We start from the raw sequence: 13,086 nt of genomic DNA on the forward strand, positions 1-13,086 counted from the left end.
TCCACTTTGCTTCCTGTTATAAAAATGGGTATTGATGAAGTTGGAGAGTGTTCTGGAAAGCACCAGAAATGTTAAGCAAGTGCTGGAGAAGTTGCCTTACAAGGAAGGGTTAAAGGAGCATAATGTTTTCAGCTTAGCAAATTAAGCCTGAGATGAATGTGTAAAACCATCTGAGAGTGTGAGGAACATTGTTATACTTGGGTCTGTAAGTTTTTCCTAGATTGTATTTGTACAGTGTAGACTTACTTTCCCCTCCAAATTTTTAATATTCATAATGACTGTGATTACATTTACCACATTATTTCCATGTTTCGAAAAGCTGATAGGAGAATTCATAGGTTAGTGAATGGAGATAGGAGTTCGTCACCCTAAGTCACAACTCAGATCACCACTCATTACAAACCAGCCGAAAATATTAATGCTTGTAATTCTTTCTGGTTTAATCTTAAGACTTAATTTCTTAACCTGAAGGAAACTGTACACAAAAGAACCATGACAGCCTTTAAAAATAATAATAATAATCCTAAAAAGCTTACATAATAGAGGCCATAATGAATAGTCCTGTGTTTATTTTGCTTTGCTAAGTGTTGGAGCCAAATGACAATTCTTACCCTAAAATATGTTTCATTAAAAACCAAATCTCAGAATAAGGCATTTGCCATAAAGTTACAGTTAGAATCTGAAGTATATTTAATATCGATTTCAAATTAATAACAAACAGGATTTTGTTTTCAACTTAACTTTTTCTACCTTTGTTCTGGCAACCAGAGCATCTGTATATGATTTTTGATGTGCTTTGGGGACAAAAGGATGTGACTTTTGCTTTTTAAGTAGATGAGGTTCTTTTAAGCAAGTCCCTTATGTTCATGTCTAAATTATGTGTTGTAGCTTGTATTACTGCTCTACTGCATATTTACTGTGGTATTCCCTACAATGTTTTCAAAATATTGTATTGGAATTTCTGTGAACCCTGTGACTTATTTATTTTTTATATCTGCTTAACAAGCTCATTGTATAAGAGTCTTGCTGAATTTTCTTGAACATGGGAGCAAGTGTGATATTATTCCATCTTTGTCATGTATCACACTGGTGTTGAAGCGAACCATTGCACTTCAGATGATGAACTCTTTGAGCCTTCATTACATGTTCTCAGGAGCTTCCCAACTGTCTGGTAGTCTTCTAAGCAGAAGCAAACTTTACAGAGTTTGTTTACTAGAAGACATGTCATACTGTTTTATTCTGGGCAGAACTTGGGTTTTCTGACTAATGTTACCAGCGCTTTGAAAACTAAGAATTTGTACACGTGGCTGAAATTTGAATATGATGGAGAGAAAGTGGAAAGCAAAGATCTTTCTTTGAGTAATTTTGTTATTGATGTGGAATTTACTGTCTGGTGCTACATCTCGTTCGTTCCTTTTGGGGCAGATTTCAGATTCTGTTGTTTCAGCCCTTGTGTTTGAACTTTGCATGTGTGTTGCAACCCAAACCAAATGCTACTGGGATGGTTGCATTGTAATATCCTGCGGGTTATTTAACCTCTAAAGGACCTAAGCCCGTATTAAAAAGGGTGCGTGTTCCAAAGTGCCTATCATGCAGATATGTGGGCAGATAATTATGAGAACAGATCACACAGAAGTCTGTGGAATTGAACTCATTTTGGAAAAAAAAATGAAATAAAAAAACTGTTAGAGAAAATAGAAAGTCACAGGTCAGGATTTAGTTGCATGATAAAACTGTGGGGAAGTTAAATGACAGTAGTTTTGTCTTTTATATATCACAACAACAATACTGTTTTTGTAGGTGTTGGGTTTTTTTAATTACTTTTGCAAACTTGTTGCTCCTAAGCAGAACCGAATCCTTAACAGACATTCTTATAGGTGGTTCTTTTTTTTTTTTTTTTAAAGAAATAATTTTTAGATGCTATGTGCATTTGACTTTTAATCAAACACACGTTACTCTTCTCTTAACTACAGCTAATCCAGCAATTAAAGAAGACACTTTGGTTCTCAAGATTGGATCTGTCTCTATGGCTCCCCAGGCTGACAACCCTCTAAGCAGAGCTGTACTCAGAAAAGACATTTATCAGTAAGTGTTGGGGGAAGGGTTTGGTTTTTCATAGTCTCAGAAAAATTCATTTTGGGAGAAGTTAATTGATCAATAAAATGGGTACGTGCAGCCTGTAAAAATACTTTTCACATACAATCTTTTGATATACAAAACCAGGTTTTTCTGATTTTCTTCACTTGTGGGCTTTCAAATCCATTTAGACAAATCAAGTTCTTCTGTGAAGTGCTGATGAATAACAGAATTTAAATGTCAAGTCATTACACAGCTTAAGCTCACAGATGAGAACATTTTCAGAGGCTTTCTTTTATTCAGCTACTAAATTCACCTAAGAGAAAAGGAATTTTTTGTGACTACCAAAATGCTCAGTAGCCATATAGTGTGAAGGAGATAGATCTTAATAATATAAATGGTAAACACATAGTCAAACTGTAGGATTCTTGATGTCATGTAGATCAAAGCTGTAAAGGAAAGCAAACTTCTAAGGAACTCTTTCCCAGTAAACATACTTTCTGTGAAAATGTCATGCTCTGGATTGTGTCACTAAGTATGTGCAAACCACACTAATCATATATAGGCAGCAAAACTGGGGAACATATGTAATCAACATGATAAAAGTAATATATGATCCTTAGTAGAGTTGGCACTGTTGCCAGACATGAAAGTATGGTTGCAAATAATACCAAGTGAGAAAAGTCACAGAAATACAGATGAACAAGTGTCTTATACTTCCCGCTGGTCTGTTTTTCAGATGTGGCAATATTTTTAACTACTTCATAGTGCTCTTCAATAGAAATTACAAACATCAAAATCTTTTCCCAGCAGTAAAACATTTACTGCCTAGAAAATGACAGCAAGTTTTACTTTTTGTCAAGACTAGGATTTTTAGGAGACCAATGAAATATTTCCAGTTTCTCTTCAGAACACTTAGAAGCTGTAAGAGTCTTTTTCTTCATATTTCCATTTGGAGATGCTTAAAATACTGTATTTGCTTGTATGTTTACTTATAGTAGTTTATAGTAGGATGTGTTTTTTTGTTTTGTTTTGTTTCTTTTAAATGAGTCCTGTATCTATTTTATTATGGAGCTCTTGTGGAAGAAATCTCAAGCCTGGCACCAACAACTGTTCTGGGTGGCAAGGCGTGATCCAACCCTCAGTGTGCCCACAGACAAAAGAGATCTTCCTGATATTTGTACAGGCTCTCCCAGCTTCTACCCTGCTCCTCTCTAAGAATAAACTCCCATCTGATTTCTGCTTTGAGAGTTGTAAAAATCAAAGTAGGTTCCACTCTTCTCTCTGCAACTGAAAGTTTGTCAGCAAAATTCCCTGTCAAAAAATGGAATCTGTGAGTTTCAGCTAGAGTAAGGTAGTTTCTGTCACTTAGGGGAACTGCGTAATGTTCCTTGTGTGCACATCACAAGTCAGTGCATAAGCAATGGGAGGGATGCCATTTACCTCAAGGTCGGTGAAGCTATGCCAGTTTACATTCTTGAGGCTGATACCTTTGCAGCTGTGGCTTTACCTGAATTGCAGACATTCTGTGCTGTTCAAACCAGAAGTCATTCAACTGCTTAAAGGTTCTGCTACTCTTTTGCATTATGGGTCTCAGGATCATATATACAGAAATATCCTGGATTAGGTTTGTGCAGTGTATGTTTGGTTTTCATAGTTTTATGATATGCTCCAGTCTTCCTTTAGAAACCAAGGCACTGAAGGGGTAAGATAGAAATAAGCACTGGGCCACAGACATCTCTCATCTGAATGTTACTGATTTCTTTGTGACCAGCCTCACAACATATGCTTCTGATGTCTTTTTTTGGGAAATGTCTGCCATTTTCAGAAATTTCCTCTAACTTCATTGAGCATTCTCATTTCTCAGCAGCTGTCAAATGACTCAGTCTTATCTTTGTTCCTTTAATCATCCAATTATCCTAGCTTTAGTGTTTTTAAAGTACATTGGGGCAGAGTGTCAAGTTACTTGCAGAATTTTATGAGACAATATTGAAGTTGGTAGTGGGTGGTCTTTTGTTTTTGGGAAGGGCATTACTATTTTGGTGTGTTTAAGCAAGACTCAACACTTTCTAGCAATATCAATGAATATTTTTTATCACAAAACAGTAAGATTCCAGTTTGGTGTTGAAATAAATCCATTTTCTAATTACATATGCTTTGATTCAGAACATACTGTAGTTACAGACGCATGGTTGAAGATACATGTGCATTTTCTTACGTGACAATCACTGGTGTTTGACCAGTGGCATTGAGTGGTGTTCACTTCATCATTTGCCAGTTTTTCTTTGGAAAATTAGGTAACAAAATGCAAACATTTTTGGATTGTTAGGGTGGGCCACACAATCTATATTCAAAGGGGGAAAAAAAAAAGTGTGGGGATATTGGGATATTTTTAACACTTAGGCCTAGTGTTAGTATTCTGTTCTCCAAATACCAAATTTCATATGTTATGCAGTATTTGCCCTTTTTAACCTGCCCGTGGTACAAGATACTGAATAGCAAAAATGTGTAACGGGAGAGTTGTAGTGCTGATACAGAATGCTTAAAAGTTAGATAGTTAAATGAAGAAGCTCACACACAATGTATAACTCGTGACTTTTGGTGAAAGATTTATTAGTAAATATCAACAGAGGTACAAGTAGTACAATACCCAGTTTAAGAGATGCTTAAAAAAAACCCTTACAGCAGCCTGTTGATTACTGAAGAATTAGCTGCTACAGCATTCTAATAATCCCAACATGTCATCTTCCCTCTTTTTCCAACCTCTCTTCTCCTCTAATTTACTACTGCTGCTTTTAATAGAATAAAAGAAAATAAATCATTGTCTGAACCACTGTCTTTACAGTGTTTCTGGAGTGGGGATTCAAACTTAATTTGCGGTGTCACTTTGGTTTAAACAGTCTTCTGTTTAGGTCTGAACTACAACCACATGCAATTAATGTCACTAGTAGTGTTTCATGAGAAAGAAGAATGTTTGTGTCTCATTTAGAAACTGTTCTTTTAGGAAAGGCTGAGAAACTTTTTCATGGCTAGTGGCTGAATAGAATTTCCAAATATCTTTTGAATTTGTCCCATAAATTCATACATGAAAAACTGAAAGTGCTCGTTTAGCATTAACAGAATATCAGTGCATGAAAGGTAAATCTGGTATGGCTGCGGGTCATATTAAATGAAACCGGGCCTTGTGAGCTGAATGTCTCCATCTGTGTCTTAGGAAAAATAGTTTACTTGCTTGACTTGGAGAGGGAATTAAATAGAAAATGGAATGTTGGAAACATAATGTGCCCCAAAAGTTTGGACACAAATATTTTTTCAGGTGATTATTACGAGTTAGAAAGAAATTTATTGACATAGTAACTTCAGTTTTCTTTTACCATATAAAAATTAGTCTAAAAATAACTATTTCCTCCAATTGAAAATGATCTAATTTTTTAGACCTATTAATAACTATAGTAGACAAAGATGTTGTATGCCATAACAGTAAATATAGGATTCCTGAAAGAAGTACAGCTACACTGTATGGGTCACAGTGAGAAACAATTTCTCCTTTTTTTTCCTCTTAAGTCCTAGGAGTTTGTGTTTTTTTAATGATTCATCGTGACTTTATGATTCTTAATCCCCAGCTAAGGTGTGTTTGTCTTCAACAAGCACAACCAGAATCAGGTGTTTTTGTCAAGGACTGACTGTTCTGTGCAGCAGAACCCGAAGTTCTTGTGATGGGGACACGTGAGCAGAATAAAGGAGATTTTGGATGAGCATGCAGATGAGGCAGCTGCCTAGCTTGACAAAAGAGAGAGCAGAGCAGTGAATTAGAACTGTGGAGGAGTCATATAGTCAGAGTAAATGAAATTTCTGCTGCACCAGTGAAGGAGACAACTGTATTTTTGTGGTTTTAACTATCTGATCATAATAAACTTAAGACTAGGGGGCTGCTACATGGAGATGATTCAGCAGGTCACAGAAAGAAAAGATGACGTGGTCGTTTCTTACCTCGTGTGATCATTCTGTGTTTGTTTTGCAGTAACTTTTGAAATGGCCAATTTCAAGTACATTTTACAGAACAGAGGAAGTTCTAGTAGTTTGGGGGAGGAAGAGTGCTGAGATAGAGAAAGCTCGTTCACAAACCATTGTGGTGTTAGTAGCAGCGGCTTGTTTGCTTTGGAGGACATCGTTTAAAATTTCTTTAGCAGTGAGCATTTCTCTAAAAACTTATATATATATGTGCACATTTGTGGAAAAGTACTAAAAGGAGCTGTGTTGCTGATTCTGTTGAAGAAAAACCAAAGGGAAGCATAGAATTAATGAAAGGTTGAAAGGGACTTCTCTAGTTCATCTAGTCCAACCCCTTCCTCAATGCAATTTAGACTGAGTGGCTCGTATCTTTCTCCAGACAACAAATGATAATCACTTGCCAAAAACAAACAAAGGCTTTTGATTGATGTATATAAAGCAATTCTGAGGGCACCAGACCAGAAGATCCTTTTCCATGCATGGAGATGGCTGCGGCAAACAGAGCATCATCTCCTGGGGTAGCTCCAGAAGGCCACATTTCCTTCTTTGTGTGTCTTCATGTGTTTTCCCTTTGTCGTTTCCTCAGTTCTTTCTCTTTTAATAAAAGTGACTAATGTGGAATATCAGCGTGAATAAATTATAATGCTCTAAAGAAGTGGAACTAATCAAATGTGTCTGTAGTCATCTTAAGCAGTTTTCTGCTCAATTATCTCACATTGTCTTTTGTCACCTTTTTAGATCATTTAGATTACTGTATATACAAACAGTGCTTAGTGCAATCAGTGGAAAGCTAACATAAAAGGGACTGGATTTTTAAAAAATCTATGCGTGTTGAGGGTTTATGATGGGGAATAACACTAGTTGTGCTAAGCTACCATCAGGATTAGACAGTATTAGTAAGAAAACTCCATCACAGGACCCAGCAATTCTGTTTCTCCAACTGAAATAAGAGGAAATAAACCCATGCTTAAATATGAAGGAGCACAAAGTTGAAATTGAGATAGCATTTAGTTCTAGTTCAGGATAAGGGCCCCATTATAACAAAGACTGTGCAAATTACCTACTCAGTTATATGGATAATTGCCAGTCATCCCCAAAATGGTCATTTTTTTTCAAACTCTGACATGAAAGATTAATTAATAGAATTTTAGGGAATATCCATGAACAGGGAGAGTGAAATAAATTTAAGGTAAAATATTGTATTGTCACATTAACGGAGTTTGTTGAGACAAAGAAAGAAATGACTGACAAAAAGCACAGAGAATACAGACTGGAGGTGTTGGAGGCCTGGTTTATGAATTGCTGCATAAGTGTTACTAAACTATCAAGTTTGGGAGATTTAGGTGAGTAGAATCATAAGCTTTCCTCAGTTTGGCCAATAAAGAATCTAATTGTTGTCCACACTCCAGATTCATCATTTTTGAGATCCAAGGATTTCATTCATGTCATACATCAAAGCTTAATAGTCCAGGTCTGAATGTTCCATGGTCATTTTCATGTGTAGATCTTTCATAGATCAAAGCATAAAGCAGTACTTGGACTGTTTTCAATTTGTGAATGTAAAATGGAAATTCTTTACTCCCCCACTTTCCCCAAAAAAAATTACATGTGAAGAGTATAATCATGAAAAAATAGCTGTAAATTACTTAGCATTTTTCTTAAAACCTTTCATCAATACAAGTCTTTCTATTGTAAATGTATCTCATCTACTGCTTTTCGTTTTTGTACTTTACTGTTTTCCACTGTTTGATAACTCAAGCATTTGCAAATAACAAAACAATCTTATTTCTCTTATATCTGCTATCTATCTTTATTTCAAGGAACTTTATCTAGAGCATACCTATACTATCATTGAATGCCCATAATTGGTTAACAAAAGTCCTTTGGTGAAAAAAGCAATAGTAAACAATTTTGTGTGTCTGTGCTGATAGTGCTGGAGTGAGAGGAAGGAAAGAATGATGGAAGGAGTTTATGCAAGAAGTGCAGACACAGCCAGCAATCTGCGTAGAAATCTGTTTTTTCTTTCAAATGTGGTTTGGAAAATCAAATGCTTTTCAAAACTTTTCAGCAGCACCCACATCTATAAGCATCTTTTCTTCAGAAACATTTTTTGTTCAGTATTAAATTACTGTGGGACCATATTTACATTTGTAAAACCATACCTTTAAATTATTGTTATAAAAAGCTTATAATTTCTACAACTATAGTATGAGCAATAAGGCTAATTCTTTGTTTTCCTTTTCAAACCAATTAACACTTAAAAAAATCTGTTTTTGCATAGATGTTTAGTATTCAGATAACTAAATGATTCCAGGAATACATGCCTAATCATTTCCATTTAAGAGTTGATTATTTTATAAAGGCTCTAAATAAAACTTATTTTCCATTTTACTTCATTTTTTTAGTACTTTATTGAAGTTTATTTGGTAGGCAAACAGGGCAGTAGCTAATGCCAACCTGAGCTTCTTTCTTTTTCTTTGCATAAGGACAACGAAGATAATCAGTTTTTTAAAAAAAAAGTGCATGCATAGATTTTGATGGAAATGTGAGCAGCTTATTAAAATGTGCATTTGTGTCATAAGGAATTAGGAAAAGTACAGTGCATCATGAACTCTCTATTGCAGTTTTTCTTCAATTTCAGAATTTTTCAAACAGCAGAGGTAATATATAAAAATAACTTAGAAAAAAAATCTCAGTATTTCAAGGAGAGGTATTTCATGTATCACATAGAAACTGTGAAGCAGGGTTACACTAACATCAAGTTCAGTTCTTTTCTTCCTGTACTAAGGCAATAAAAAAATACTGTAACAGTGAATGTTTTAAATTTGCTCCTCTAACTTATCTTCTAAGTTTTTGAAATTTAGACGAGTATGTTTTTATTGATCAACATACTTGTTTGGTTGGTTTTTTAAGAGGCTTGTCTCTACATTTACAGTATTACTTCTTAAAAAAAAAAAAACTTTTAAAATACTTTTTTATTTTGTGTTTAATGATCTTAGCTTTATTAATTATCAAATTGGGTTTTAAGTCAAATTATTCCCATTAGCTCTTAGGTTCTAAATACTGCTTTTTGCTGCTGTAGTTGAACCTTAGCTGCTTGTTTTTTTGTTTTATTTTGTTTTGTTTTGCATAAAGAGCTTAGGAAAGTCATCTCTCCTTTGCATAAATTTCCTGAACTTCTGTCTGGAATTGGGTTTGGAAGTAACATTTTCCTGCTTTACATTTCTTTCTTCTTCTATCTTTAGTGGAGGGGAAAAAAACTCTACCTAGACCTTTCCCCCAGTAAAATATTCATATATATGGATAGCATTACGTGGAAACATCACTGCTAATTAACATTGGCATGTTTGAGGCTGTTGCAGCAGTTATTAATTTAAAACCCTCAGTGGAAACTAATTGTAAAATAACAGCTGGAACTGCCCGTTTAATTTCAAAAACGTAGCTTGTTAATTATCTAATACCAAGAGCTATTCAAAGCTTCATTTATATTTGGAATTCAACTTTTAAAATGTTCAGCTTTAACCATCAATCTTATTTTTATTTGAGATTTCTTCAGTTGAGCATTTTACTGGAACTGCAGTAATACATAACTAATTTGGCTAAATACATATTTTAAAAATCATTTCTTTCCCTTATACTGTGATGGTTCAAAATAAAATACATGTCAAAATAAGTAAAGCATTCCTACAACTTTACTTTTCTCCTGAATTTCATCAGGTTAATCACTGTGTGTGCAATACACAGACCCACTTTATATTTTCTCTTTCACTTAGTAGCACTGAATTTTTTCCTCTGATTCTTACAATGATTTTGAATTTCTTTGTGCAGTTCCTCATGGAAAACAAATTGAAACAAGCTTTATAGAAACACTGCTATCAAAGAGCATGGCCATTATTATCTCATTTAAACATCCATTTGTTGTTAATCAGGGCAGCTGTTTCGTAAACCTTATTAAATATGTCAGGAAAATAAACTGTCAAGTAAATGTCAATAAAGAATCTATTCACACAACTAACGAATTCATTCAAACACAGCAAAGGTGAAATCCATTAAACTGCTGAAGTTATTTTTTGAAGTCTCCAATAACTCTCATGCAATGTGTACATTAAAAAAAGGAAAGGTTTTAAGATTAAAAATAGCACTCCCCCCATTATTTATTGTTACTTTCATTTCTGCTTTACTAACTTCATGTATCAGTTTTATCTGCAAAATTGTCCCCTTTTTTCAGTTGAGTACACTGCTCCTGATTTGGCTGAAATATTTGCACAAATGTCTTCTTCACCCTAGCAGCATCCCAGCCCTTCATGGGGAGTGGGGAGGAGGAATGAAGTTAATTTCATGGAGGTTCACAGCTTGTCTGTGACAGAAAGTGCAGATCCAGAGGCTGGCAGCGATTTCTTCAAAGATCTCTCAAATTCCTTCAGGTTTGACTTAGAAGATCACGGGAACTTCCCCATGTGTTTGGGAGGGACTCCAACGTGGAGGGTATGGTGAGGAGAATCACCGTGAGCTTGGGCACCTCGTGGAGGTGCTTGTTGGTTAGCAGTGCAGCGCAATACAGGGGTACCTCATGGCCTCGTGTGCCACTTCCAGGTCAATGACTGACCAGCTGTGACTGCACACACATTTCAGCAGGCAAATATGATTATAACTATCTCGTGTTCCATGTACAAGCCTTGTTTTGGCTGTTTGCCTCACTCCCTTCGCTAACTGGTGAAGGAGTTGCAGCAGTAGAGTGAAGATCTCAGTGCCCAGGCCAACTGCATTTAGTTTTTCTGGTAAAGCTTTTGAGTTTACAGTGTGGTTATTATGATTGTTTCATTATTCAGGTATAGCTCATTCTCACTAATAACTGTGTATAATTTTGAGCTAACTGGGAAAGGCTTTCGGACTGCGAGTTCAGATTGTGAAGTTCTTAGGTTAGCCAGTTGGGCTGTGAATTTGGGAGACAGGCATGAGAGAAGAAGAGTCTGCAAAGTGTTCAATATCATATTTTATGTAATTTTCATAGTGTCTACTCCTTTCCCATGACTATTAAGAAAACTGCCATCACTGGACAGTTGAAGATCAGACATAAATAGCAGTTGCAAAGCAGAACTTCCACAAGGACATCTATTTCTCTGTTGTGCCAGTGCACAACACTTCGTTCTGTAACAAAGTTTCTCAGCTGTGGGTGATCTTAACTATTGCAAAGTTGACACTAAATTCAAGATACACAGCAACCTGAACTCAGTTCCTTGGTCTTCTGATATTTCTCACTGTCTCAAATACTGTTTTAACACAGTTATATAGCGTTTGCTGTAGCACGTATGGAGCTTTCCACGTGAAATTACTATAACTTCAGTTTAGAAATCTGTAATATATATATGGTGTTTGAATGGGGGAGAGATTATGATTTCCTTTGTATGTACTGCTTTGAGGTGCTGTATAAAGTCATGTTTTTTTCCATTTCCTGACGAAAAAGCTGCAATTCTGCTGTGATGAAGCCTATTATAGTAAAGCCAATCAAAATAAAATCAAAGAATTGTTTGAATTATGGTTAGTTTTAAACCATTTAAACTTCTCATTATATTCTGTTACCATTTTACAAACTGAATTACTCATTATTTTGAACTACTTGCCTTGCTGTTTCCTAATCTTTAAATGATTGTTATGTATATTTCTATGCATAGTTTTTTGATTTATTTATTTTTTAACTGAGACCTTAGGTTTCTTGCAGTTCTTGTGTTCTGCTACCAAGGAAGAGTCATTTCTTCTCCTTCTTCTTTCATAATGTTTTTGCTCATTTTAAATGAATCCCTTAGAAGTCTTATGTCTTTGTTTCTCCTCAAAAAGCACTAAAACACACCTCCTTTGCTGAAATCTGGTTGCGTAACTATTTACTTCCCTCCCATTTGAAAATATGAGAAGAACTAAAAGTTCGAAAAATATGAATTCTTGATTCAACACAGTGGATAGAAGACTGGATAATGTCTGAGTTTCTTTGGAGAAGCCCAGAGTAAAGTGGATGCAACGTTGACTTTTAATATTATTTTAGCCATGGTCTTGGAATCATAGAATGGTTCAGGTTGGAAGGGACATTAAAGATCACCTAGTTCCAACCCCACTGCCATGGGCAGAGACTCAAAGCACAGCTTTGGACAAAGTCTTCTTTGGACAATGAGTTTTGTGCCCACCTAGGCTGCAGATCTAAATTCAAGCTCATCTAAGACATACTCCTCTTTGCAGCTCTGTGGCGTTACTGGTTGTACTTGTGTGTAGAGAGCTGGCTGAGGGAGCTAAATGAGCTCAAAACGCTTTGGAGGCATCGGGCATTTATTTTTCTTTCAGTCAGGTCATTCCCCTGAACCCATTTATTGCATAATCACACAAGGATTAGCCCTGGCAAAAGGGTAGGATTGCAGCAGCCTGGGCTTGCAGCAGCTTAATCCACCATCATGCTCATGGCTTTTGAAACACAGAACAGATTCTGACACCATGAACTAGGAATTTTAATAAAATTCTCAGATTGAGCATTGGCATTATTAAACATACTGTAACAGTTTTAAAAGGTAAACAAAAAAGGCACAGAGACAAAGAAAAAGGACATGAAATAGCATTTAAAAATCCCAGGATGCCTTTCACAGTTTAGATAGTCAGCAACTTGAATGCAATGAAAAATTTTGCAGATAAGCTGTAAAACTGAAAAATAAAAGGAAATCTGAAAAGTAGAGTTATTTATGTGAGTTGCGTTGTATGTTTTATGTCATAAAGCAACATTACTGCAGTTTTTACATTTCTTTCCTTCTTTCAAGTTACCTCCCTTTAATCTTTCTGTTTCTCTAACCTTTAGTTTTAGTATTTTGCTTGTTACTGTAAAGTACTGGGAAGTAAGAGAAAGAGGTGTCTGGTTTTCTATTAGTGTGGGAAAAAATAATTAGTTGATCCTTAGGAATTAATGCCATTTTAAGATATGGAGTGGTCCACCTATACAGGTTACTTAAGTTCAGTAAAGTTCAT

General features: G+C 35.5%; 1 protein-coding gene across 6 annotated transcripts in view; it reads left to right on the forward strand.

Moving 5' to 3' along the window:
* Positions 1-13,086, forward strand: part of VPS13B (vacuolar protein sorting 13 homolog B) — a 473,584-nt gene that overhangs the window by 274,384 nt on the left and 186,114 nt on the right. For all 6 annotated transcript variants that reach the window (XM_040548605.1, XM_040548603.1, XM_040548600.1 and 3 more), the window contains exon 30: positions 1,974-2,085. In XM_040548605.1, coding sequence (XP_040404539.1) covers positions 1,974-2,085 — 112 coding nt within the window. The remainder of the gene's footprint in view (positions 1-1,973; positions 2,086-13,086) is intronic.

This window comes from Cygnus olor, chromosome 2 (genome assembly GCF_009769625.2).
Source record: "Cygnus olor isolate bCygOlo1 chromosome 2, bCygOlo1.pri.v2, whole genome shotgun sequence".
NCBI lineage: Eukaryota > Metazoa > Chordata > Aves > Anseriformes > Anatidae > Cygnus > Cygnus olor.